The sequence below is a fragment of the Mobula hypostoma genome, chromosome 5 (assembly GCF_963921235.1).
Source record: "Mobula hypostoma chromosome 5, sMobHyp1.1, whole genome shotgun sequence".
NCBI lineage: Eukaryota > Metazoa > Chordata > Chondrichthyes > Myliobatiformes > Myliobatidae > Mobula > Mobula hypostoma.
The window spans coordinates 118,664,337-118,689,858 of NC_086101.1; the positions used below are offsets into that span (position 1 = coordinate 118,664,337).

The following is a 25,522-nucleotide window of genomic DNA, read 5'->3' on the forward strand; positions in this document are numbered from 1 at the left end:
TCAGCAAATTTAATCAGCAGATTGGAGCTGTGGGTGGTGACACAGTCATGGGTATACAGGGAGTAAAGGAGGGGATTCAGTACACAGCCCTGAGGGGCTCCTGTATTGAGAGAAGATTGGAGAAGCCAGGACAAAATGATGGCAGAGGAGACACGAGAGACTGTAAAGTTAAGCTTATTGTCACCTGCACGAGACAACGGATGCACAGGTGTAATAAAAAACCTCCTTGCCACGGCATCACAGACACATAGCGTCATATAAACAGCATTCACAAGAAAAACATAAATTAAACATAAAATTCAAGAAAGAAACTAATTGTATTGCAAAGGATGTGGGATTCCAGTAAGATGGCAGTGTGTGTGTTCAGTCGCAGTAGCTTCTACGGGTCAACAAAAGAGGTTATTGTCCTTTTTAAACATATCTTTAAAAAGCACAAGATCCTAATAGACATTAAGAACTTTAAGTACTGTAGGTCTACCCCATCAGCGAGTGGCTTGTTGGTGGAGAAAGCGAAGAAACTGCGTATTGTGCTGCTGTCTGCGTCAAAGCAGTCTAATAGTGAGTGATTATCTCGGTCACTTTTCTTGTGATCGCAAGACCCTTTTGGACGTTGTTAGTGTGGAAGTTTGATTCACTGGTTTATTGGCGTTACAGCAGGGACGGACAGCGGGGGAAGCTGCTGCCTCTGGCCCCAGTGTCACTTGTTTACAACCAACAGGACAGGGGCGTCGAAGCTGGTGCGCGCCACCGGGGGGGGGGGGCGCGGTGTGGCGTGGCGTCCAGACTGGAGTTGGTGCTGCCCCCTAGTGCTTGCTCAGCAGAAGACGAGCTGTATTGTGGTCGACTGCAGATTTGGGCAGCAGTCATGGCTCTCTTTTTTTGCATGGCTGTATCTTAGTGGTATCTTTGTGTTTGCTATCTTGTTTGTGGTATGTATGCTTTGTGCTGTCTGATTGTAGGTAACGCTGTCTTGTTTGGGTATTCAATTATGGTCGAAAGACAGTTAAACTGGAATTGAATTGAATCGGTTGAACACACACAAAATGCTGGAGAAACTCAGCAGGCCGGGCAGCATCTATGGAAAAGGGTAAACAGTCGATGTTTCGGGCTGAGACCCTTCTACAGGACAGAACAAGCTCCGCTGTAGTGTAAAGCAATCATAGTGTTGCCATACAGAGGGAGTGATTAGGGTTTTCCCGGTTGGTTCTAACATTGATGAAGGGAAGTAGCTGTTCCTGAACCTGGTGGAGTGGGAATTCGGGGTTCTGTACCTCCTGCCCGATGGTAGCCGCAAGGAGATGGCGTGGCCCGGACGGCGGGATCTTTGATGATGGATGTTGCCTTCTTGAGTCAGTGACTTCTGTGAATACGACCGATGGTGGGGAGGGACGTTCCCGTGATGTATTGGGTGAGTCCACGCCTCCCCGCAGCTTCTTACACATTGAGGTAACCAGTGTGACCAACGGTTGGAACCTGGAGCAACAGAGATAGTGGAAGATTTTCCGATGCTGTCGGAGGGTGGTACTGGAGTCCTGGGTCTTGGGCAAAGATTATTCCATGTGGTTTGTGGATTGATTCTGGAGTTCACATTATGATGTGATCGCTATTTTTTTCCGTTACTATTTTGGGTGATTTTGAATTGGGGCAGCCTGCAGAAAACAAACACTGAGTTGAACTGAATATGCCTGGACTTCTCCGATTTTGTGTTTTATATTCTGTGTTTTTCACTCATTTGTGTGATTTTTTTTGCACAGTGGGGGGTGGATTTGATGTTTCTCTTTGAACAGGTTCCATGGTGTTGCTTTGCTTCATGGCTGTCTGTTGGAAGACAAATCTCAGGGCTGTATACTGCGAACATACATTGATAATAAATGTACTTTAAAATCTTTGAATCTGATGGAAGAATTCAGCAGGTCAAGCAGCTCCTGCGGGGGAGGAAAGAATTATCAACATTCCAGCTCAAAGCCCTTCGTCAGAACAGTCAGATGGTGATATGAAGGAGTGAGTTACCCAGAGCTGGAGAATTCGATGTTGAGCCTGGGAGGCTGCGGTGTGTGCAGTCAGAAGATGAGGTGCTGTTCCTCACCGTAACGGTGAAGCAGGTCAGAGTGGGAGTGGAATGGGGAAATGGGATCTCTGCCGTGGATTGAACGCTGGCGCTCTGTGCTGACAGACTGGTGTGCCAGACTGATCATTCAGGCACACAATGTCATCGGAAAATTTTCAACTAGCACATTTTATCAAAAGGAATCAGACAGAAAGAGAGGGCTATATAAAACTGGGGAAACCAATACTGAGCAGTTAGTCAAGAATTTTCTTTACTGTTTTCTTCAATGCTCTTTTTTACTTGAAAAATATGTTTGAATTGTTCTCTGAATGGGAGGCAGTGTGTGAGTTGAAAGTATGTCACTTTGACTCTTACAAATTTCTATGGATGTGCAGTGGAGGAATGGGGGGATGGATGGGGAATGGGTAACAGACAGGGAATGGAGGAACAGACTGGGAATGGAGGGGAGGGAAAGGGAACAAGGGGACAGACAGGGAATGGAAGGGACAGATGGGAAATGGGGGAATGGACAGGGAACAAGGGGACCGACAGGGAATGGAGGGGACAGACAGGGAACAAGGGGACAGACAGGGATCAAGGAGACAGACGGGAAACGGAAGGGACGGACAGGGAATGGGGGAATGGACTATGAACACAGTGGAATGGAGACAGAGGAACAGACAGTGAATGGTAAAATATGGATCACGTGCAGGCAGATGGTATTAGTTAGGTTGATGTTCATTAGATGTGAAAGAGGTGGGGACAGAACCCTGAACCAGTTGCCCCTTTCACATCCTGTTCCCAGTGGGCTGCCACATTCTCGGAGTCTTCAGAATCAGGTTTATTATTGATGTAAGTTGTGAAATGTGTTATTCTGTGGCAGTGTTACAGTGCAGGCGTACCAAGTTACATTATTAAAATATACTGTAAGTTATGCAAACAAGTACAGTGAGGTAGTGTTCATGGGATCAATGTCCTTTCAGAAATCTGATGGCGAAGGGGAAGAAGCTGTTCCTGAATCGTTGAGTGTGGGTATTCGGCTCCTGTACCTTCCCCTAATGGCTGTAGTGAAAAGGCGGAATGTCCTGGATGGTGAGGGTCTTTAGTGATGGAGGCTGCCTTCTTGAGGCACCGCCTCGTGTAGGTGCCCTCGAGGGTGGGGAGGGTTGTGGCCGTGATGGAGCTGCTGGGTCTACAACCGTCTGCGGCCTCTCTCAGTCCTGTGGATGGGTACCAGGCGGCCAGAGTGCTCCCCACCATACATCTGCAGGAATCTGGTGACATAAGAAATCTGCTCGAACTCCTGATGAAGTATAGCCACTGGTGTACCTTCTTCGTGATCCAAAGTACATTTATTATCAAAGTACGTATGCAGTGTACAACCCTGAGATTCGTCTTCTACACAGACAGCCACGAAACAAAGGAACACCATGGAACCCGTTCAAAGAAAAATATCAGACCCCCCAACACAAAAAAAGAACAAATACTGTAAATGGCAAAAATGAGTGAAAAATACAGAATGTAAAAATTTAAACCACAGAGTCATTAAAACAGTCTAGTTCAGTTCAATTTAGCACTGTGTCTTTTCTTGATTGCAGGCTGCAGTCAGCCTGCCTGGATTAAAATCACACAAAACAGCAATAAAAAAAAAAGGAGTGAATAGAAACCAGAAACACATCGTAACATGAACCACAGAGTCCGGTCCACGTACTATGTCATTAAACCTTCCCTAAGGCCCAAGATTCTGGCACCATCCTCCAACAGCATCGAGTGAGAGCGAGAGAGAGAGACCGGTCAAACGCGATCGGTCAGCGCTGAACACCCACTTCTCTTCCACCTTCCATTAATGTGTTGGGCCCAGGACTGACTGACTGACCGTCACACCGCTGGCGTCAGGGCAGTAATGAAGTTCCTCTGTCTCTGACTCTCCTTGGCCATCTCCTTGGTCATGCCCCCGGTCTGGCTCAGGGTCTGCATTTCTGTCTCTGGTACGGAACAGCAAAATGCCCACGACAGATCCTCTCAGTTCTGCGTCTTCAGTTGTTGCTACTTTAGTCTTTCTTCAAAGTGTAAACTTCAAAGTATATTTTATTCTCAAAGTAGACACACATCACCAGATACAATCCTGAGATTCATTTTCCTGTGGGCATACTCAGCAAATCTATAGAATAGTAACTATAACAGGATCAATGAAAGATCAACCAGAGTGCAGAGGACAACAAATTGTGTAAATGCAAATAAAATAAATAGCAATAAATAATGAGAAGATGAGATAATGAGAGAGTTATAGAAAAGTACAGCACAGAAACAGGCCCTTTGGCCTATCTAGTCCATGCCAAACCATTTAAACTGCCTACTCCTATTGACCTGCAACTGGACCACAGCCCTCCACACCCCTACCATCCATGTACCTATCCAAACTTCTCTTAAATGTTGAAATCAAGCTCACGTGCACCACTTGCGCTGGCAGCTCATTCCACACTCTCACCACCCTCTGAGTGAAGAAGTTTCCCCTCACGTTCCCCTTAAACTTTTCACCTTTCATCCTTAACCCTTGACTTCTAGTTGTAGTCCCACTCTACTGCAGTGGAAAAAGCCTGCTTGCATTTGCCCTATCTATACCCCTCATAATTTTGTATATGTTCATCAAATCACCTCTCAATAAAGAGTCCTTAAAGTAAGTTTATCAGTTGTGGGAACGTTTCAATAACAGACCAAGTGAGTGTTGTTACCCCCTTCTATTCATGAGCCTCATCAGTTTGCACAGTACTGTAGTAATTTTATATAATGCACTGTACTGTTGACACAAAAAAGAAACACATTTCATGACATGTCAGTGATGATAAACCTGCTGCTGATCTGTGTCTCTATTGTGGACTGAGAGTGGGAAGGGGGCAGGGAGAGGGGAGGGCATTGATCATTACAGAGAGACATTCTGTAATGATCAATAAACCAACTGTTTGGAATCAAATGACCCTGCCTGATGCCTCAGAGCTGGGTGTGTCTGCACCCGTGCCACTCTTCCTGGCCCCTTCCTAGGCACTCCACCTCTGCCACCTGTCCCACACCCCTCCCACAGCACGCCACCCTCGCCATCCCCAACATCCTTAGCTCCTGTCAGACATACAAACTCTCTCTCCACTCCACGTTGGCAAATACAATACTGTGCAAAACTCCTAGGCACCCTCACTATGTTTACAACACGAGCCGAAGACAACTGCACAGTACAGCATCTTTGCACCAGCCGCTGTTTTGCCCTCGTCATCGTACTTATTATTGTCCAGTGCCCTGGTTACTCTGTGAGCTGCAGGCAAACAAGGATTTTCATCGCACCCTGGTATCTCTGACAATAAGCCGATCTGAATCCGGGCCTGTTCATGTACTGTCCTCTCTGTCTGACTCTCCCCTACCCTTTCTTTGTCACTTGTCCCACACCAGGGCTGAAGTCACACTGGGAAACATCATAAAGAAGAAAGGATGGAGGTAAGGGTGAATTTAATGTTTTATCTTCTATCTCATTATGGCCGAGGAGGAGGACATTTGGCCTGTTGAGGCCATACAGGTTCCTAGATGAGGAATCCCAACAGACCCACCCACCTTGCTTATTCCCTTGTATCCCTGCTGTTGCCTATCACGCATGCCCACCAGTTCCCCATCCCACAGACTCCTGCACGGAGAATATGTGTTCATGGTGGAATGGGCTTGATGGGCCGAATGGCCTAACTATGTCTTAAGGTGTGTTGGGCACCAGAAGAGGCTCTTCAGCTCACCAGGGCGTATTTACTGGCTGACACGTGGGTGGCACAGGGGGCTGTAAACATGGGTAAAGCCACTGGTCTCACCGTCCCAGAGACCCGGGTTCAGTCCTGACCTCGGCGTTGTGTGTATGTGTGTGAGTGTCGGTGTAGCATGTGGGGTTTCACCTCAGGAGGTTTTCCCCTAGGAAGTGGGTGAGGGGTGGGTTCAGTGAGCGTTGACAGAAAAGTAATGGGATTGCTGAGACTGCACAAGGGCTGGCAATAGATTTGATGGGCTGAATGACCACAAAATTCAGGGTATTTCCTATTCAGCCTATTGAATCTGCTCTTCCATTCAATCATGGCTGATTTTTCTTCAACCTCATTCTGCTGCCTTCTCCCTGTAACCCTTAACCTCTTTACCAATCAGAACCTATCATTCTCTGCCTTAAATACACTCCGTGACTTGGCCTCCACAGCCTTTGGTGGCAATGAATTCCACAGAATCACCCCTCTTCTGGCAGAAGAATTCCCTCCTTGACTCAGTTTTAAATTCACTTTATTTTGAGGCCGTGCCCTTGGATCTCAAGACACCAATGAAAGCAACCTCTCCACTTTAACTCTATCCAGGCCCTTGTATATCCAGCAGATCCCACCCCACCCTTATCCTTCTAAATGTCATCAATTATAGGCTCAGAGACAGCAAACATTCTTCATATGTTAACCCTTCCATTCCTAAAAATCATACTTCTGAACTAGCATATCCGTCCTTTCAGAAGAACGAGGGGGGATCTCGTTGAAACCTATTGAATGTTGAAAGGCCTCGACTGAGTGGATGTGGAGAAAATGTTTCCCATGGTGCTGGATTGTCACACTGGAGGACACAGCCTCAGAACAGAGGGGCGACCTTTTGGAACGGAGATGAGGAGGTGTTCCTTTAGCCAGAGAGTGGAAAATGGAAGCCAAGGAACAGGTTGATAGATTCTAGGTTAGTCAGGACATGAAGAGATATGGGGAGAAGGCAAGAGATTGGGGCTGAGAGGGGAAAATGGATCGGCCATGATGAAATGGAGGAGCAGACTTGATGGGCCAAATGGCCTAATTCTGCTCCTATATCTCATGGTCTTAGATACAGGGTCCATTGTTACTCATAATATTTCAAATGTGGTGTGGCTAACACCTTAGAAAGCCTCCTGCGTCATGAAATGGTAATCTGAGAGATGGGACTGGTAATTTTGGTGACAAACCCAAAGTCTCCTCAGTCTTTCTTTATCAATTCAATGGGAATTTGGGGTATTTTTTTGTCTCGTTAACATAAGTTTCTCTGTCTGTCCCCCACCCACCCCCACAGACGTTCCAGTTTTGTGATCTCCACCAAACTCTACTGGGGCGGACAGTGAGTATCATCCCCCTGCAGCCGAAGCTCGCCTCTTCTCTCTCTGCAGACGCTGACTAACACATTGTGTAGTCCTGGTACCTGCTCTTCTTCCCAACTTCTCCCCGGTTCAGGGGGCCATTCAGGATGGGCGATAAATGCTGGCATCACCAGTGATACCCCCCCACTTCCCGCAGGTGGGATAATGACCCACGCTAATCTTCCCTTGCGGATAAATTACGGAACCTGGCTCCAGCCCGACATGTGATCAATCTTGAGCAGTTTTCGGGAGAAAGGAGGTTTAGATTCACAGACTCACTCAGGGTGGCAACCACCAGGGAGATCACGGAGCATTTATTGCAAGGAAGGTTGAGACTTATGATCTCCCCAAACCCCAGCCCTCCAGCCTAATTTCCCCTCCCCTAGGTCCCCCACAGCCTCAGGCCCATGTATACCCTGGCAAGACCACCTCAACTGACCTGTCTTGTGGTTGGGGTAGAGGACAGCCTGGTTGGACTCCCGAGGTAGGGAGGAGGACCGTGTTAAGCTGGGGCTGAGATGCCGTCTGTAGACTGACAACTCTCTCAGTACCCGATCAGGGTCTGGTTTAGTTCTGCCTGCACAGAATAACTGATGGAGGGGTGGAACAGCAGGCTCCTACCTCAATGGAGGGAGAGAAAGAGAGTCGTCATCATCCCAGAACTACTCGGAGAATTTTTAGAATATAGAACAGTACAACACAGGTTCAGGCCCTTCGACTCAAATTCTAGTTTAGGTTTACTCAAAGGTTTAAAGTACATTTATTATCAAAGTGTGTATTCAGTATACAACCCTGAGATTCGTCTTTCCCTCAGACAGCCACAAAACATAGAAACACCATGGAACTCATTCAAAGAAAAACATCAACCCCCACCCCTAACGCACAGAAACAAAAGCCAAATCACACAAAGGGCAAAAAAAACAAGCCAAAAGCACAGAATATAAAACACCGACCCACAAAGGCATCGTTGGGAGAGTCCAGGCATATTCAGTTCATCTCAATCCTAGCAATCTAGTGCTGTGTAGTTTGTTATCTGTAGGCCCCCACAGATCAAATGAAAACAGCAACAAAAAATGGAGTGACCGGAAATCAGAAATACATCGTAACATGAACTACAGGAAGTCCAACGCACAAACCGCGTGGATTAAATTCATTGTTGTCAGAAACACAGAGATTCAGGGTCAGCACGGTGATATTTAGCTTTTTGCAGCAGCGGACAGTGCAAAGCAAGCACCAGCATAAATTAACATAAATTATACATAACGTAATTTACACAACAAGGTAGACCTGTCCACACCAGCATAAATTAACATAAATTATACATACATAATTTACATAACAAGGTAGACCTGTCCACACCAGCATAAATTAACATAAATTATACATACGTAATTTACAGAACAAGGTAGACCTGTCCACACCAGCATAAATTAACATAAATTATACATACGTAATTTACAGAACAAGGTAGACCTGTCCACACCAGCATAAATTAACATAAATTATACATACGTAATTTACAGAACAAGGTAGACCTGTCCACACCAGCATAAATTAACATAAATTATACATACATAATTTACATAACAAGGTAGACCTGTCCACACCAGCATAAATTAACATAAATTATACATACGTAATTTACACAACAAGGTAGACCTGTCCACACCAGCATAAATTAACATAAATTATACATACGTAATTTACACAACAAGGTAGACCTGTCCACACCAGCATAAATTAACATAAATTATACATACGTAATTTACAGAACAAGGTAGACCTGTCCACACCAGCATAAATGGCAAGGGAGCGAGAGAGAGAGTAATCCAGTCCAAGGTGGTGTTCAGATTTTTCAGGTTGGTTCAGGAACCTGATGGTGGTGGGGAGGGAACAGTTGCTGAACCTGGAGCTGTGTGTGTCTTCAGGTTCCTGTACCTCCCGCCCGATGGCGGCATCGAGAAGAGGGCACGGCCCAGATGGTGGACATACCTTCCTGAGACATTGCCTCTTGTAGATGTCCTCAAGGGTGGACAGCCTGTACCTGGGATGCAGCCAATTGTGCCCACAGTGTCTGATGCCAAGTTAATGGGAACCTACCTGACTGTGTCCACGACTTACCTGTTTACATTTCTTCCCTTTTCTGCAGGGCGGAGACAGAGAGAGGACTCTCCCGCAAACACATCATCGAAGGTACACAGCCCGCGTTCTCCACGTCCTTGAGGCCTTGCCTTAGACCATAAGACCTTAAGATATAGGAGCTGAATTAGGCCATTTGGCCCATCAAGTCTGCTCCACAATTTTATCATGGCTGATCCATTTCTCTCTCAGCCCCAATCTTCTGCCTTCTCCCAGTATCGCTTCATGCCCTGACTGATCAAGAATCTATCAACCTCTGCCTAAAATATACCCAATGACATGGCTTCCACAACCCCTGTGGCAGCAAATTCCGGATTCACCACTCTGACTACTGACGTTCCTCCTCATCTCCATTCTAAAGGGAACACCCCTCTATTTTCAGGCTACATCCCCCGACCTTCCACACCATAGGAAACATCCTCTCCACATCCACTCTATCAACGCCTTTCAACATTCAATAGTTTCAATGAGATTCCCCCTCATTCTTCTGAATTCTACTGAGTACAGGTCCAGAGACATCAAATGTTCCTCATATGACAAGTCTTTTAATCCCGGAATCATTTTTATGAACCTCCTTTGAACCCTTACAGCCAATGAAGTTGGGTTGTTGAGATTACAGTATGGAAGGGAGGCCATTCATCCCTTCCTGTCTCAGTGGATCCACCTCCGGCCGTGTCCCCATGACCAACTTATTCGCCATGTTTTTGTCCATTTCATTTTGAAGCCATTGCAGAAATCAGCTCCACCACACATATTCTTGGTTCACACCACACACTGTGGAGAAAATTCCTTTCCTCCTGTCACCATTCCCCTCCCTATCCTCATCACCTCTGCCAAAGGGAGCTGATGTGCCAAAACCCCTCGATACTTCCAGTCAAACCTTCCCCTCAGCTTTCTGTGCTCTGAGACCCAGTCTCTCCACCATAGTGTCATACACATTGAAAACAGGCCTTCAGCCCATCTCATCCATGCCAACCATGCTATCTTCCAGAACTGGTCCCATTTGCCCCAGTTTTTCTCTATCCCTCTAAACCAGGGATTCCCAACCTGGGGTCCATTGCCCCCTCACATAATGGTATTGGTCCGTGGCATAGAAAAGGGCGGGAACCCCTGTACTAGTCTTCTCCTGTCCAAATGTCATTAACACCATGTACAGTAATTGTACCAGCCTCTATTGCCCCCTCTGGCAGCTCATTCCAATTACCCACCATCCTCTGCGTGAAGAAGAAGCCCCTCAGATTCCCTTGAAACCTTTCTCTACGCAGCTCAAACCTGTACCCTCTAGTTTTAGACCTCCCCCCCCCAAACCCTGGAGTCGTGCTGTGATCACCCACCTTGTCTGCACCCCTCATGGTTCTATGGAACTCAGAATCAGGTTTATTATCACTGGCAACGTGTGAAATTTGTTAACTTAGCAGCAGTACAATGCAATACATAATCTAGCAAAGAGAAAAAGAAACACTAATAAATAAACAAGTAAATCAATTACACATATTGAATAGATTAAAAGAACAAGCAAAAACAGAAATACTGTATATTAAAATAAAAGTGAGGTAGTGTCCAAGGATTCAATGTCCATTTAGGAATTGGATGGCAGAGGGGAAGAAGCTGTTCCTGAATCACTGAGTGTGTGCCTTCAGGCTTCTGTACCTCCTTCCTGATGGTAACAGTGAGAAAAGGGCATGCCCTGGGTGCTGGGGGTCCTTAATAATGGACGCTGCCTTTCTGAGACACCGCACCTTAAAGATGTCCTGGGTACTTTGTAGGCTGGTGCCCAAGATGGAGCTGACTAGATTTACAACCTTCTGCAGCTTCTTTCGGTCCTGTGCAGTAGCCCCTCCATACCAGACAGTGATGCAGCCTGTCAGAACGTTCTTCACAGTACAACTATAGAAGTTTTTGAGTGTATTTGTTGACATGCCAAATCTCTTCAAACTCTCTAATGAAGTATAGCTGCTGTCTTGCCTTCTTTATAACTACATCGATATGTTGGGACAAGGTTTGATCCTCAGAGATCTTGACACCCAGGAACTTGAAACTGCTCACTCTCTCCACTTCTGATCCCTCTGAGGATTGGTATGTGTTCCTTCATCTTACCCTTCCTGAAGTCCACAATCAGCTCTTTCGTCTTACTGACGTTGAGTGCCAGGTTGTTGCTGTGACACCACTCCACTAGTTGGCATATCTCACTCCTGTACACCCTCTTGTCACCACCTGAGATTCTACCATCAATGGTAGGATCTATAAGGGTCACATCTCCACCTCCTACACTCCAGGGTAAACCGTCCCTCCTGGTAACTGAAGCTCTCCAGTTCTGGTAAAATCCTGGTGAATCTCCTCTGCAGCATATCCAGCATAATTACATCCTTTGTACCGCTGATGACCAGAACTGCACACAATGCTCCAAGTGCGGTCACATCACATTCGAAGTGTCACCAGGTAGTCTATACTGTACCCGAGAAAATTTAATTTATGCACTTTACTTTGTTTATCTATGCGTAAAACATTTGCAGATTTAATTCTTACTCTCCTAAATTACCGTGTGTTATGTGTACTACTGTCAGGAGAAACGTTTGTCTTGTTTGACGGTATACGTGTATATAGTTAAATGACAATAAACTGGACTTGACCAATGTCTTGTCCAGTTGTAACAGGATCTCCCATATTCAGTGCCCTGACCAACGAAGGCCACCCTTCTTCCCCACCCTGTCTACCTGTGTCGCCACTTTCAGGGAGCCAGGTGCCTGTACCCTCGGATTTCTCTGTCCTACCTCACCCCTCAGGAACCTACCATTCAGTGTTAACCCCGCCAGCCATTCTCAGTAACCCCTTTCTTCCTTGCAATGTGGGAGAATGAGGACAGCTTTGTGGAGGTTATTAAAATTATGAGAGATGGACACACACACACAATGCTGGAGGAACTCAGCAGGTCAGGCAGCATTGACCAGAATCAGGTTTAATATCACTGGCATATTTTGTTTATTTAATGAGGTACACTGCAGAATAAGCCCGCTGGCTTGAACCACGCCACCCAGCAATCCCTCGATTTAACCCTAGCCTAATCACAGGACAATTTACAATGACCAATTAACCTACCAACTAGGAGGCCTTTGCACTGTGGGAGAAAGCCCACGTGGTCACAGGGAGAATGTACAAACCGCTTACGGGCAACAGTGGGATTTGAACCTAGCTTGCTGGTACTGCAAAACGCTGTGCTATTTGGCCACTGTGTGGCCTGTTCCGGATTTCCAGCCTGTGCAGAGTCTCTCGTGACTGTTACTGCACCCCACCCACACCATTAGGTGCCCTCAAACAGCCCCACGCACACTCGGGTCGACAGAAAGAAGGGCAAGTCGGGGTTAGCAGTGTACAGGTCCCGGGAAGTGGTTGAATCAATAGTGGGATTGGAGAGTAGGCTTCGCAGAGGTGAGCTTGGGTCGTGGATCGGTGCCCCCGTGGCGATCTCAGCCGGCCCCTGTGTAACCCGTGTCTCTGACCCCAGGCCTGAGGGGTTCCCTCCAGCGACTGCAGCTCCAGTACGTCGACATTGTCTTCGCTAACAGGCCTGACGTGAACACCGCCTTGGACGGTGGGTGCAGGGTGTGTGGTGGGGCAGTTTAGTAGGTGTTGAACGTGTGGGGGCATGGGGTGTGTGGGGAGGATGGGGTCTATGGTGAGTTTGGGGCTTGTGGAGGGGCCAGAGTCTGTGGTGAGGTTGAGATTTCTGGGACGGAGTGCTGGGGGGCTGTGTGCTTAGGGTAGAGATCCGTTGTTCTGGTGGGACAGGGTGTGTACTGGGGGCTGTGTGGGGGAGGGATATGGTGGTGTGGGGGGCATTAACCAACATCTGCAGATCCTACATTGACCTCATCAGACGCCTCGGACCCCAGGGACTGCCTTAGAGTAGGATGAGTGTCAGTGAGAGGGTGTGTGTGATTGCAGGCATGTTTGTATACATTTGCATGTGTTTGTGTGTCTATACAGTGTGTGTATACACCAACTTGTTTGTTTATTTATTCATCCCTTTATAAGTCTGTGTCGCTCTCTATTTATCTGTCTATTTCTCTGTTCATCAATCTATTTATTGAGTGATTGCGTACAGCATGGACCTGGCTGTTCCAGCCCTTTGAGCCACACCACCCAGCAACCCCTTGATTTAACCCTAGCCTGGTCACAGGACAATTTACAATACCCAATTACCCCACGGACCGGTACATCTTTGGACTGTGGGAGGAACCGGAGAAAAACTTTCGGAAAATCCCTACTGAAGGGCACTGGGATTGAGCTCTGAACTCTGACCTCTGACACCCAGAGCTGTAATAATGCCGTACTAACCGCTGTGTTACCATGGTGACCATTTTGAACATGTCTGCCGCTTCCTGAATACGTGAGCTTGTGTCTGCCTGTGGTTGTGGCTGTATTCATGTGTTGCTGCTTATTTATTAATCTACAACTGGGGTTTTGTGGGGACCTCCTTCCATGAGGAGACCTCCCCCCACCCCTCATCCAGCCAGTATGGGCGGAGGTAATGTTCACATAATACTTGGTGCTATACTCACACATGCACGTTTTCACCCACAGGAAACTCTGCTCCCCGGTCGAGAGTCTTCTTTGTGGAAGGTAGCTATTGACTGGGGTCTGGTTTTGCTGCCTTTCACCCTCGTGAGTGAGGGGTCACACTGTGGTGGGGTAGGAGTTGGGTCCTCCTAGTTAATGCAACAGCAACAGCCTGCAGATGTTGTAAATCTGAAGTGAAAGCAGCAAGTGGTGAGCAAGATAAAGAGTGGTTTAATCGGCCACCCTAAAATTGTGTGGGTGGGTGGCGGAGTGGAGGTACATCTCTATCAAGGGAGGTGTAAGGTGCTTCTTCCCTCTGCTATCTGCTGGACTGCAGGTCACCCTTGGGCAAGGTGTAGCACCTGATTATCCCCCCCCCCCGATCAGGGTCACGTGAAGCCATGGGAGAAGGTGGTGGATGGTCGTACGAGCAGCCGGTGTATATCACAAGTCCTGGCTATGTGACCACTGACAACCGGCAGACAATCTCTCAAGAGTATTGTTAATGGCTTGGGTCACCTGTCTTGTAAAGACACTGCCCAGAAGACAACAATGGCAAACCACTTCTGTAGAAAAATTGACCAAAAACAATCATGGTCATGACCATGATTGCCCACGTCATACTACATGGCACAAACGATGACGAGTGTGTGAATCAGGGGGTGGGGGGTGTTGGAAATGGATGGGAATGCTTATTTATTTGCATTTTCTACAAAATAATAGATTAAGTTTACATTATTTTTGTTTGTGGACAGAGTTTCTTGCCTTTATTCCCATTCTGTGTACTCCCATTATGTTTTTAGGGAATGGCTTCATTTGGGCTTGGCAAACACCAGGAGATTAGTTTTCTCCAGGGACTGTGGGAGGAAGCCAGAGCACCTGGGGAATATACTCACGTATATTCTGGGGGAGGATGTACAGGGATGTACAGAACAAGGCCGGAATTGACCGGAACTCCAGAACACCCTGAGCTGAAATAGCATCGTGCCAACCGCTACACTTGAGCATAATATGGGATCTTTGTGGTTGATGGTCAGCATGGACTCGATGGGCCGAAAGGCCTGTTCCTGAGCTGTGGGGTTACACCAGTAATGTATAATGAAGGGTGGCTGGCCTGTTTCCCTCCCTCCACAGATGCGGTTTGCTGCATCTTCTGCGTGTTCAGATTTCAGATTTGGCGGGTCGGACAGCGTCTGTGGTTGGAGAGAGGCGGAGCCAGCTCTGTGTTTGACCCACGGGTTGCGAGTGGACGGCGAGACGCGGGGTCAGTACCGATCCGTGCTCCATCAGTGAGGTAGTCCTCACTGTGTGACCTGTCTCCTGTTTCCGCAGAGATTGTCCGGGCCATGACCTTTCTGATAAACCATGGCGAGGCGATGTACTGGGGGACGTCTCGGTGGAGAGCAGTGGAGATCATGGTGAGTGACTTCATGGAGTCGTATGAAGTAGAAACAGGCCCCTCGGCTCGTTGAGTCCACACTGACCAGCAGGTACCCATTCACACTAATCCTGCTGTTGGTCCTCATTTAACATTGTCACATGTAATGAGGTACGGTGAAAAGTTTATCTTAGACCACAAGACTTTGGAGCAGAATTGGGCTATTCAGCCTATTGAGTTATCTCCACCATTTCATCATGGCCAATCCATTTCTCTGTCAACCCCACTCTCTCCACAATCTCTTCAGCCACCTCTTTCAGAACCCTGGGGTGTAGGCCATCAGGTCCAGGTGACTTATCTACCTTCAGACCTTTCAGTTTCCCAGGGACCTCCTCCCTAGTAATGGCAACTGTACTCACTTCTGCCCCTCGACACCTAGAACTTCCACCATACTGCTAGTGTCTTCCACAGTGAAGACTGATGCAAAGTACTTATTCAGTCCGTCTGCTATTTCCTTGTCCCCCATTACTACCTCTCCAGCATTGTTTTCCAGCGGTCCCATATCCACTCTCGCCTGCCTTTTACACTGATATACATCTTGCCTACCACATACTGTTCATACATATCACCGGGTTAGAACCAGGTAAAGCAATAACAGAATGCAAAATGAAGTGTTACAGCAAAAGAGAGAGTGCAGTGCAGGTGAGCAGAAAGGTGCTAGATCATAATGAGTTCAGTTCTGAGTCATGGAGTCACCTGGTACAGAAGAAGACCCTTCAGCCCAACAAATCGATGCAGGCCAAGATGCCCATCCAAGTTGAGTTTGGTCTGTATAGCAACCTTCCCGATTTCACACTTCCCACCTTCCCAACAGCTCCCTCCAGATTTGATCCTTCAACCGCACACTAGGGGGTCAATTCCAGTGGCCAATTAATCCCACCGACCCTGACCCCCACCCCACACGTGGGTGGGATGTGGGAGGGACCTGGAGCACTGGGGGAAACCCATGGGGTCACAGGGAGAAGGTGCAAACTATATATAAATGTATGTATATATATGTGTGTGTGTATATATTTATATGTGTGTATATGTATGTATGTATATATATATATATATGTATATGTGTGTGTATATATATTTATATACACACACACACACACACACACACACACACGCATGCAGCATAGGAGAAAGGGAAAGGGGAAGGGGGCCCAGGTGGAGGTGAATATCGATTTCTCCTTCTGGTAAAAAAAAATTTCCTCCCCCTCCCCCTTCTGCTAATCCCCACTCTGGCCTCCTCCCTCTTCTCACCTACCTTTCTCCTCCCCAGGTCCCCTCCTCCTTCCCTTTCTCCCATGGTCCACTCTCCTCTCCTATCAGATTCCTTCCTCTCCAGCCCTTGACCTTTCCCACCCACCTGGTTTCCCCTTTCACCTTCTAGCTAGCCTCCTTCCCCTCCCCCACCCTCCTTTTTTATTCTGGCATCTTCCCCCCTCCTTTCCACCCCTGAAGAAGGGTCTCGGCTGAAACATCAACTCTTATTCATTTCCATAGATCTGCCTGGCCTGCTGAGTTCCTCCAGCACGTTGTGTGTGTTGCTCTGGACGTACAGCCTCTGCAGAATCTCTTGCGTTTAGGATGTGCTCTGATCCTCCTGCTGCAATCATCATAATCAAAGACCCCACCCACCCCAGACATTCTCTCTTCTCTCCTCTCCCGTCAGACAGAAGATACAAAAACCTGAAAACACGGACCAGCAGGCACAATCCTGCTGTTTTAAAACCCTGAACAAACCTCTTGTACAACAAGATGGACGCTTGACCTCACAATCTGTCTCGTTGTGACCTTGCATCTTATTGTTTACCTGCACGGCACTTTCTCTGTGGCTGTTACACTTTATGCTGCATTCTGTTATTGTTTTACCTTGTTCTACCTCAATGCACTGTGCAGTGACCTGGTCTGTAATGAACAATATGCAAGACAAGCTTTTAACCGAACCTCAGCACATAGTCCGATTCCAAAGTCCAAGCGAATGGTTACTCCCTTACAGCAGGGTCAGAAGGCAGCTGCCCTCTGTCCTTGGCCCCAGCCTTTTCAGTAGGAGATGGAGCCCACCCTGTGGCTTGGACCCTTTATTCCACCCCGATCCACCCCCGGCCTCACCACCCTTGCCTTCTAGTTAGAGAGGGGGCAGGAAGGGGTTAAAATTGGCAAGTGGGCAGCAAGGGATTAAAAGAGGGAGTGCAGGAGTTAACTTTGGAGTGACGCAGGAAGGGGTTGGAGGGGTAGGAGAGGGGAGGCAGGAAGGAGTGAAGGTTGACAGGGAGGAAGGAATAGTCGGAGGGGTAGGAGAGGGGAGGCAGGAAGGGGTGAAGGTTGAGAAGCAGGAAGGAATAGTCGGAGGGGTAGGAGAGGGGAGGCAGGAAGGGGTTAAAAGAGGGAGTGCAGGAGTTAACTTTGGAGTGACGCAGGAAGGAGTTGGAGGGGTAGGAGAGAGGAGGCAGGAAGGAGTGAAGGTTGACAGGGAGGAAGGAATAGTCGGAGGGGTAGGAGAGGGGAGGCAGGAAGGGGTGAAGGTTGAGAAGCAGGAAGGAATAGTCAGAGGGGTAGGAGAGGGGAAGCAGGAAGGGGTTAGAAGAGGGAGTGCAGGAGTTAACTTTGGAGTGACGCAGGAAGGAGTTGGAGGGGTAGGAGAGGGGAGGCAGGAAGGAGTGAAGGTTGACAGGGAGGAAGGAATAGTCGGAGGGGTAGGAGAGGGGAGGCGGGAAGGGGTGAAGGTTCAGAAGCAGGAAGGAATAGTCAGAGGGGTAGGAGGGGGAGGCAGGGAGGAAGAAATAGTCATGCTGCTGGGATGGGGTTGCTGACAGCGTCTCCTGATCCACTATGTGCCTCTCCACAGGAAGCGTACTCCATCGCCCGGCAGTTCAACCTGATCCCACCTGTCTGTGAGCAGTCCGAGTATCACCTCTTCAATAGAGACATGGTGGAGGCACATCTCCCCGAGCTCTACTACAAGATTGGTGAGTGTCGAGGGCACCATCCCTCACCAGTACCAACAGACTCTCTCCCTTATCCCAGACTTATTCACTTTCTCCCCCTTCCCCTCTCTCCCTCGGTCCAAGTATTCCCTCTACAATCCAGGCATGGTGGAGGCATATCACCCAAGCTCTACCACAAGAACGGTGAGTGTCGAGACACCTTCCCTCTCCCCCTCTCCGTCCCTCCCTGCTTCTCCCCTACCTCACAGTCTCTTTCCCCTCTCTCCCACTCTGACCCACCTGTCTCCATACATCTCTGTGACACTCTGTGTGTTTCTCCAGGTCTCGGCACAGTGACCTACTCCCCGCTGGCTTGTGGCTTCATCACTGGAAAGTACGATGACTGCATTCCAGAATATTCCAGGGCCTCACTGCAGGTAAATCACATCTGACCTGGAACAGATCTGAAAATCCAGCAGAACAGATCTCAGATCCTTCTCTGGTTTAAGGGTCGGGCATGTACATTCCCTCTACACTGTCCCATCACACACTCCCAGGTTTAGACACAGAGTGAAACTCCCTCTACACTGTCCCATCACACACTCCCAGGGTCAGACACAGAGTGAATCTCCCTCTACACTGTCCCATCACACACTCCCAGGGTCAGACACAGAGTGAAGCTCCCTCTACACTGTCCCATCACACACTCCCAGGGTCAGACACAGAGTGAAACTCCCTCTACACTGTCCCATCACACACTCCCATGGTCAGGCACAGAGTGAAGCTCCCTCTACACTGTCCCATCACACACTCCCAGGGTCAGACACAGAGTGAAGCTCCCTCTACACTGTCCCATCACACACTCCCAGGGTCAGACACAGAGTGAAGCTCCCTCTACACCGTCCCATCACACACTCCCAGGGTCAGACACAGAGTGAAGCTTCCTCTACACCGTCCCATCACACACTCCCAGGGTCAGATACAGAGTGAAGCTCCCTATACACTGTCCCATCACACACTCCCAGGGTCAGACACAGAGTGAAGCTCCCTATACACTGTCCCATCACACACTCCCAGGGTCAGACACAGAGTGAAGCTCCCTCTACACCGTCCCATCACACACTCCCAGGGTCAGACACAGAGAGAAGCTCCCTCCACACTGTCCCATCACACACTCCCAGGGTCAGACACAGAGTGAAGCTCCCTATACACTGTCCCATCACACACTCCCAGGGTCAGACACAGAGTGAAGCTCCCTCTACACCGTCCCATCACACACTCCCAGGGTCAGACACAGAGAGAAGCTCCCTCCACACTGTCCCATCACACACTTCCAGGGTCAGACACAGAGTGAAACTCCCTCTACACTGTCCCATCACACACTCCCAGGGTCAGACACAGAGTGAAGCTCCCTCTACACTGTCCCATCACACACTCCCAGGGTCAGACACAGAGTGAAGCTCCCTATACACTGTCCCATCACACACTCCCAGGGTCAGACACAGAGTGAAGCTCCCTATACACTGTCCCATCACACACTCCCAGGGTCAGACACAGAGTGAAGCTCCCTCTACACCGTCCCATCACACACTCACAGGGTCAGACATAGAGTGAAGCTCCCTATACACTGTCCCATCACACACTCCCATGGTCAGGCACAGAGTGAAGCTCCCTCTACACCGTCCCATCACACACTCCCAGGGTCAGACACAGAGTGAAGCTCCCTCCACACTGTCCCATCACACACTCCCAGGGTCAGACACAGAGTGAAGCACCCTCCACACCGTCCCATCACACACTCCCAGGGTCAGACACAGAGTGAAGCTCCCTCTACATTGTCCCATCACACACTCCCAGGGTCAGACACAGAGTGAAGCACCCTCCACACCGTCCCATCACACACTCCCAGGGTCAGACACAGAATGAAGCTTCCTCTACACTGTCCCATCACACACTCCCGGGGTCAGACACAGAATGAAGCTCCCTCTACACTGTCCCATCACACACTCCCAGGGTCAGACACAGAGTGAAGCTCCTTCTACACTGTCCCTTCACACACTCCCAGGGTCAGACACAGAGTGAAGCTCCCTCTACACTGTCCCATCACACACTCCCAGGGTCAGACACAGAGTGAAGCTCCCTCTACACTGTCCCATTACACACTCCCAGGGTCAGACACAGAGTGAAGCTCCCTATACGCTGTCCCATCACACACTCTCAGGCCAGGGGCAGCGTGGTTAAAGCCCATGTTCCAGTCTCTGAAGGGGCTTCTCCTCAGGTTCTGCCACATTCCAGTGGCACACTACTGATCACCCAGTGCGGAGGCAGAGGTGGATCGTTCGGGGATCTCCTGCTTAGTTTGCTCCTGGGCCTGGCCAAGGTGGTCGTCATGGCTGTAGGCATTGGGCAGTTGAGAGTTCTGCATGAGCTGACTGCCTGCCGCACCTCCAGAGCTATGTCCTTGTCCGGTGACCCTGGAGAAGGAACCTGCTCTCTGTAAGCTTCTGGGACAGGAATGCACAAAGATGATAATATTTCTTTAATATAGTATTGAAATGAAAGATCCCAAGAATGAGGGTCTAACCATTAGCGGACTGTAATAAAGAAGTGACTGAGTAATGCTCCATCTCTGCCAATCTTTCGGACTGGACCAGGGCCAGGGTGAAAGGTCAGAGAAATATTGTCTACCAATCAGTGCTGCTCTTACCCTTTTCACCCTCACCTGCAGGGCTACGAGTGGCTGAAGGACAAGATCACCAGCGAGGAAGGCCAATCACAGCAGTGCAAGCTCAAGGAACTGCAGCCGATCGCAGACAGCATGTCCTGCACCCTGCCTCAGCTGGCGATCGGTGAGTCTGGGCTCGACGTTTGAGGGGTGGGGGAGTGCAGGTCAGCATCGGTGTCCAACGCACAGTATCTTGATATGCTGTGGCTGCCAGTCAGAGGATGGGTGCACGGTTAAAATTTGACCTATAAGTGGTCCTAAAAGGGGGCAGAAGGGGCTGCAGATGCTGGAAGGACAGACACAGTAAAAAGCTGGAGGAACTCAATGGGCCAGTCTCTGTTTTTGCCTCAGATTTCCAGTATCTGTTAGATGCCACTCACCAGAGAGGTGATGTTGATCCACTGGGATTCTGCAAATAGGAAGGCATTTGTTATTTTGGGATTCCAGAGCCTTGGATTGAATGGGAGAAGAATTGATCCATTGAGGTCCTGTACTTGTGGAAATAGGGATCCTCTACGGATTTAATCTGCTGTAACTGGGATCCTGTGGAGGGAGTGGGAAAGTGGATTCCAGGCAGTTGAATGGGAATTGATCCACTGGGATTCGGTATTGTAGGTAGCGATCGGATCCCTTGGGATTCTGTACAAAGGGGAGGCGTTCAGTCCATTATGACATAAGTACAGTGGGTGAGGGCGGGATGGGGTTGGGATTCCAGAGTTCTGCCCGGAGTTTCAGGAAGAGCTGGGCTTCTGAGGCTGAGTCATTCCTAAGCTATTGCAGGAAGACCCCGCGGTTCAGTAGCAGCGATGAGTGAGGTTCTGCAGATGTTTGACAGCCCCCTCTCCACTGCCTTCCCCTCAGCGTGGTGCCTGAGGAACGAATCGGTCAGCTCGGTCCTCCTGGGCGTGTCGGGCGTGGTCCAGCTGCGCGAGAACCTCGGCGCCGTTCAGGTGAGTGTCCTTCACTGCCCACACTGGCGAGGGGTTCATGCAAGTGTCCTTCACTGCCCACACTGGCAGGGGTCCAGGCGAGTGTCCTTCACTGCCCACACTGGCGAGGAGTTCAGGCGAGTGTCCTTCACTGGCCACACTGGTGAGGGGTTCAGACGAGTGTCCTTCACTGGCCACACTGGTGAGGGGTTCAGGCGAGTGTCCTTCACTGCCCACACTGGCGAGGAGTTCAGGCGAGTGTCCTTCACTGCCCACACTGGCGAGGGCCAGTGGATGTGGGTCCTTCGCCAACACTGCTATGGTAACGTGGTTAGTGAGAGTCAGCGATAACGTGGCCAGGAGGGGAGATGCAGGAAGGGTAAACATCCCTGGCTGGGGCATCTGGAACAGGGGGTAAGAGTCTCTGAGTGAGAGGACAGTTCTTCAGCACTGTGGAGAGAAGAAATTTCTTCACCCGGAGGATGATGAATCTTTGGAATTCTCTAACCAAGAGTCACTAAATGCATTTAAGACAGAGGTTGAAAGATTTTTGGATCTTTTAGGAGCAAGACTGAAGTCAAAGATCAGCTTTGTCATCACAGAGTCATACAGCACAGAAACAGGCCCTTCGGCCCAACTCGTCCATTCCAACCAACCTGAGCTAGTCAACTTTGCCTGTGTTTGGCTCAAATCCCCCAAGTCTTCCCAATCCACACACCTGTCCAAATGCCTCCCCAATCCACACACCTGTCCAAATGCCTCCCCAGTCCGCGCACCTGTCCAAATGCCTCCCCAATCCACACCTGTCCAAATGCCTCCCCAATCCACACACCTGTCCAAATGCCTCCCCAGTCCGCGCACCTGTCCAAATGCCTCCCCAATCCACACCTGTCCAAATGCCTCCCCAATCCACACACCTGTCCAAATGCCTCCCCAGTCCTCGCACCTGTCCAAATGCCTGTCCAGTCCGCGCACCTGTCCAAATGTCTCCCCAGTCCTCGCACCTGTCCAAATGCCTCCCCAGTCCTCGCACCTGTCCAAATGCCTGTCCAGTCCGCGCACCTGTCCAAATGTCTCCCCAGTCCTCGCACCTGTCCAAATGCCTGTCCAGTCCTCGCACCTGTCCAAATGCCTCCCCAGTCCTCGCACCTGTCCAAATGCCTGTCCAGTCCGCGCACCTGTCCAAATGCCTCCCCAGTCCTCGCACCTGTCCAAATGCCTCCCCAGTCCTCGCACCTGTCCAAATGCCTCCCCAGTCCGCGCACCTGTCCAAATGCCTCCCCAGTCCTCGCACCTGTCCAAATGCCTCCCCAGTCCTCGCACCTGTCCAAATGCCTCCCCAGTCCTCGCACCTGTCCAAATGCCTCCCCAGTCCTCGCACCTGTCCAAATGCCTGTCCAGTCCGCGCACCTGTCCAAATGCCTCCCCAGTCCTCGCACCTGTCCAAATGCCTCCCCAGTCCTCGCACCTGTCCAAATGCCTCCCCAGTCCTCGCACCTGTCCAAATGCCTCCCCAGTCCTCGCACCTGTCCAAATGCCTCCCCAGTCCGCGCACCTGTCCAAATGCCTCCCCAGTCCTCGCACCTGTCCAAATGCCTGTCCAGTCCGCGCACCTGTCCAAATGCCTCCCCAGTCCTCGCACCTGTCCAAATGCCTCCCCAGTCCGCGCACCTGTCCAAATGCCTCCCCAGTCCTCGCACCTGTCCAAATGCCTCCCCAGTCCGCGCACCTGTCCAAATGCCTCCCCAGTCCTCGCACCTGTCCAAATGCCTCCCCAGTCCTCGCACCTGTCCAAATGCCTCCCCAGTCCTCGCACCTGTCCAAATGCCTCTCCAGTCCGCGCACCTGTCCAAATGTCTCCCCAGTCCTCGCACCTGTCCAAATGCCTCCCCAGTCCTCGCACCTGTCCAAATGCCTCCCCAGTCCTCGCACCTGTCCAAATGCCTCCCCAGTCCTCGCACCTGTCCAAATGCCTCCCCAGTCCTCGCACCTGTCCAAATGCCTCCCCAGTCCTCGCACCTGTCCAAATGCCTCCCCAGTCCTCGCACCTGTCCAAATGCCTCTCCCCAGTCCTCGCACCTGTCCAAATGCCTTCCCAGTCCGCGCACCTGTCCAAATGCCTCCCCAGTCCGCGCACCTGTCCAAATGTCTCCCCAGTCCGCGCACCTGTCCAAATGCCTCCCCAGTCCTCGCACCTGTCCAAATTCCTCCCCAGTCCTCGCACCTGTCCAAATGCCTCCCCAGTCCTCGCACCTGTCCAAATGTCTCCCCAGTCCTCGCACCTGTCCAAATGCCTCCCCAGTCCTCGCACCTGTCCAAATGCCTCCCCAGTCCTCGCACCTGTCCAAATGTCTCCCCAGTCCTAGCACCTGTCCAAATGCCTCCCCAGTCCTCGCACATGTCCAAATGCCTCTCCAGTCCGCGCACCTGTCCAAATGCCTCCCCAGTCCTCGCACCTGTCCAAATGCCTCCCCAGTCCTCGCACCTGTCCAAATGTCTCCCCAGTCCTCGCACCTGTCCAAATGCCTCCCCAGTCCGCGCACCTGTCCAAATGCCTCCCCAGTCCTCGCACCTGTCCAAATGCCTCCCCAGTCCTCGCACCTGTCCAAATGCCTCCCCAGTCCTCGCACCTGTCCAAATGTCTCCCCAGTCCTCGCACCTGTCCAAATGCCTCCCCAGTCCTCGCACCTGTCCAAATGCCTCCCCAGTCCTCGCACCTGTCCAAATGTCTCCCCAGTCCTCGCACCTGTCCAAATGCCTTCCCAGTCCGCGCACCTGTCCAAATGTCTCCCCAGTCCGCGCACCTGTCCAAATGCCTCCCCAGTCCTCGCACCTGTCCAAATGCCTCCCCAGTCCTCGCACCTGTCCAAATGCCTCCCCAGTCCTAGCACCTGTCCAAATGCCTCCCAGTCCTTGCACCTGTCCAAATGTCTCCCCAGTCCTCGCACCTGTCCAAATGCCTCCCCAGTCCGCGCACCTGTCCAACTCCCCAGTCCGCGCACCTGTTCAAATGCCTCCCCAGTCCTCGCACCTGTCCAAATGCCTCCCCAGTCCTCGCACCTGTCCAAATGTCTCCCCAGTCCTCGCACCTGTCCAAATGCCTCCCCAGTCCTCGCACCTGTCCAAATGCCTCCCCAGTCCTCGCACCTGTCCAAATGTCTCCCCAGTCCTCGCACCTGTCCAAATGTCTCCCCAGTCCTCGCACCTGTCCAAATGCCTCCCCAGTCCTCGCACCTGTCCAAATGCCTCCCCAGTCCGCGCACCTGTCCAAATGCCTCTCCAGTCCTCGCACCTGTCCAAATGCCTCTCCAGTCCGCGCACCTGTCCAAATGCCTCCCCAGTCCTAGCACCTGTCCAAATGCCTCCCAGTCCTCGCACCTGTCCAAATGTCTCCCCAGTCCTCGCACCTGTCCAAATGCCTCCCCAGTCCGCGCACCTGTCCAAATGTCTCCCCAGTCCTCGCACCTGTCCAAATGTCTCCCCAGTCCTCGCACCTGTCCAAATGCCTCCCCAGTCCTCGCACCTGTCCAAATGTCTCCCCAGTCCGCGCACCTGTCCAAATGTCTCCCCAGTCCTCGCACCTGTCCAAATGTCTCCCCAGTCCTCGCACCTGTCCA

The 25,522-nt window shown here is 50.3% G+C and overlaps 1 protein-coding gene across 1 annotated transcript in view; it reads left to right on the forward strand.

Annotated features, from left to right (window-relative positions):
* LOC134347333 (voltage-gated potassium channel subunit beta-2-like) overlaps positions 1-25,522 on the forward strand; it is a 52,287-nt gene that overhangs the window by 10,587 nt on the left and 16,178 nt on the right. The window contains exons 5-13 of the mRNA XM_063049730.1: positions 5,486-5,530; positions 7,136-7,180; positions 9,349-9,392; positions 12,841-12,927; positions 15,228-15,313; positions 18,173-18,293; positions 18,594-18,688; positions 20,980-21,100; positions 21,838-21,926. Of these exons, the coding sequence (XP_062905800.1) occupies positions 5,486-5,530; positions 7,136-7,180; positions 9,349-9,392; positions 12,841-12,927; positions 15,228-15,313; positions 18,173-18,293; positions 18,594-18,688; positions 20,980-21,100; positions 21,838-21,926 (733 nt within the window). The remainder of the gene's footprint in view (positions 1-5,485; positions 5,531-7,135; positions 7,181-9,348; positions 9,393-12,840; positions 12,928-15,227; positions 15,314-18,172; positions 18,294-18,593; positions 18,689-20,979; positions 21,101-21,837; positions 21,927-25,522) is intronic.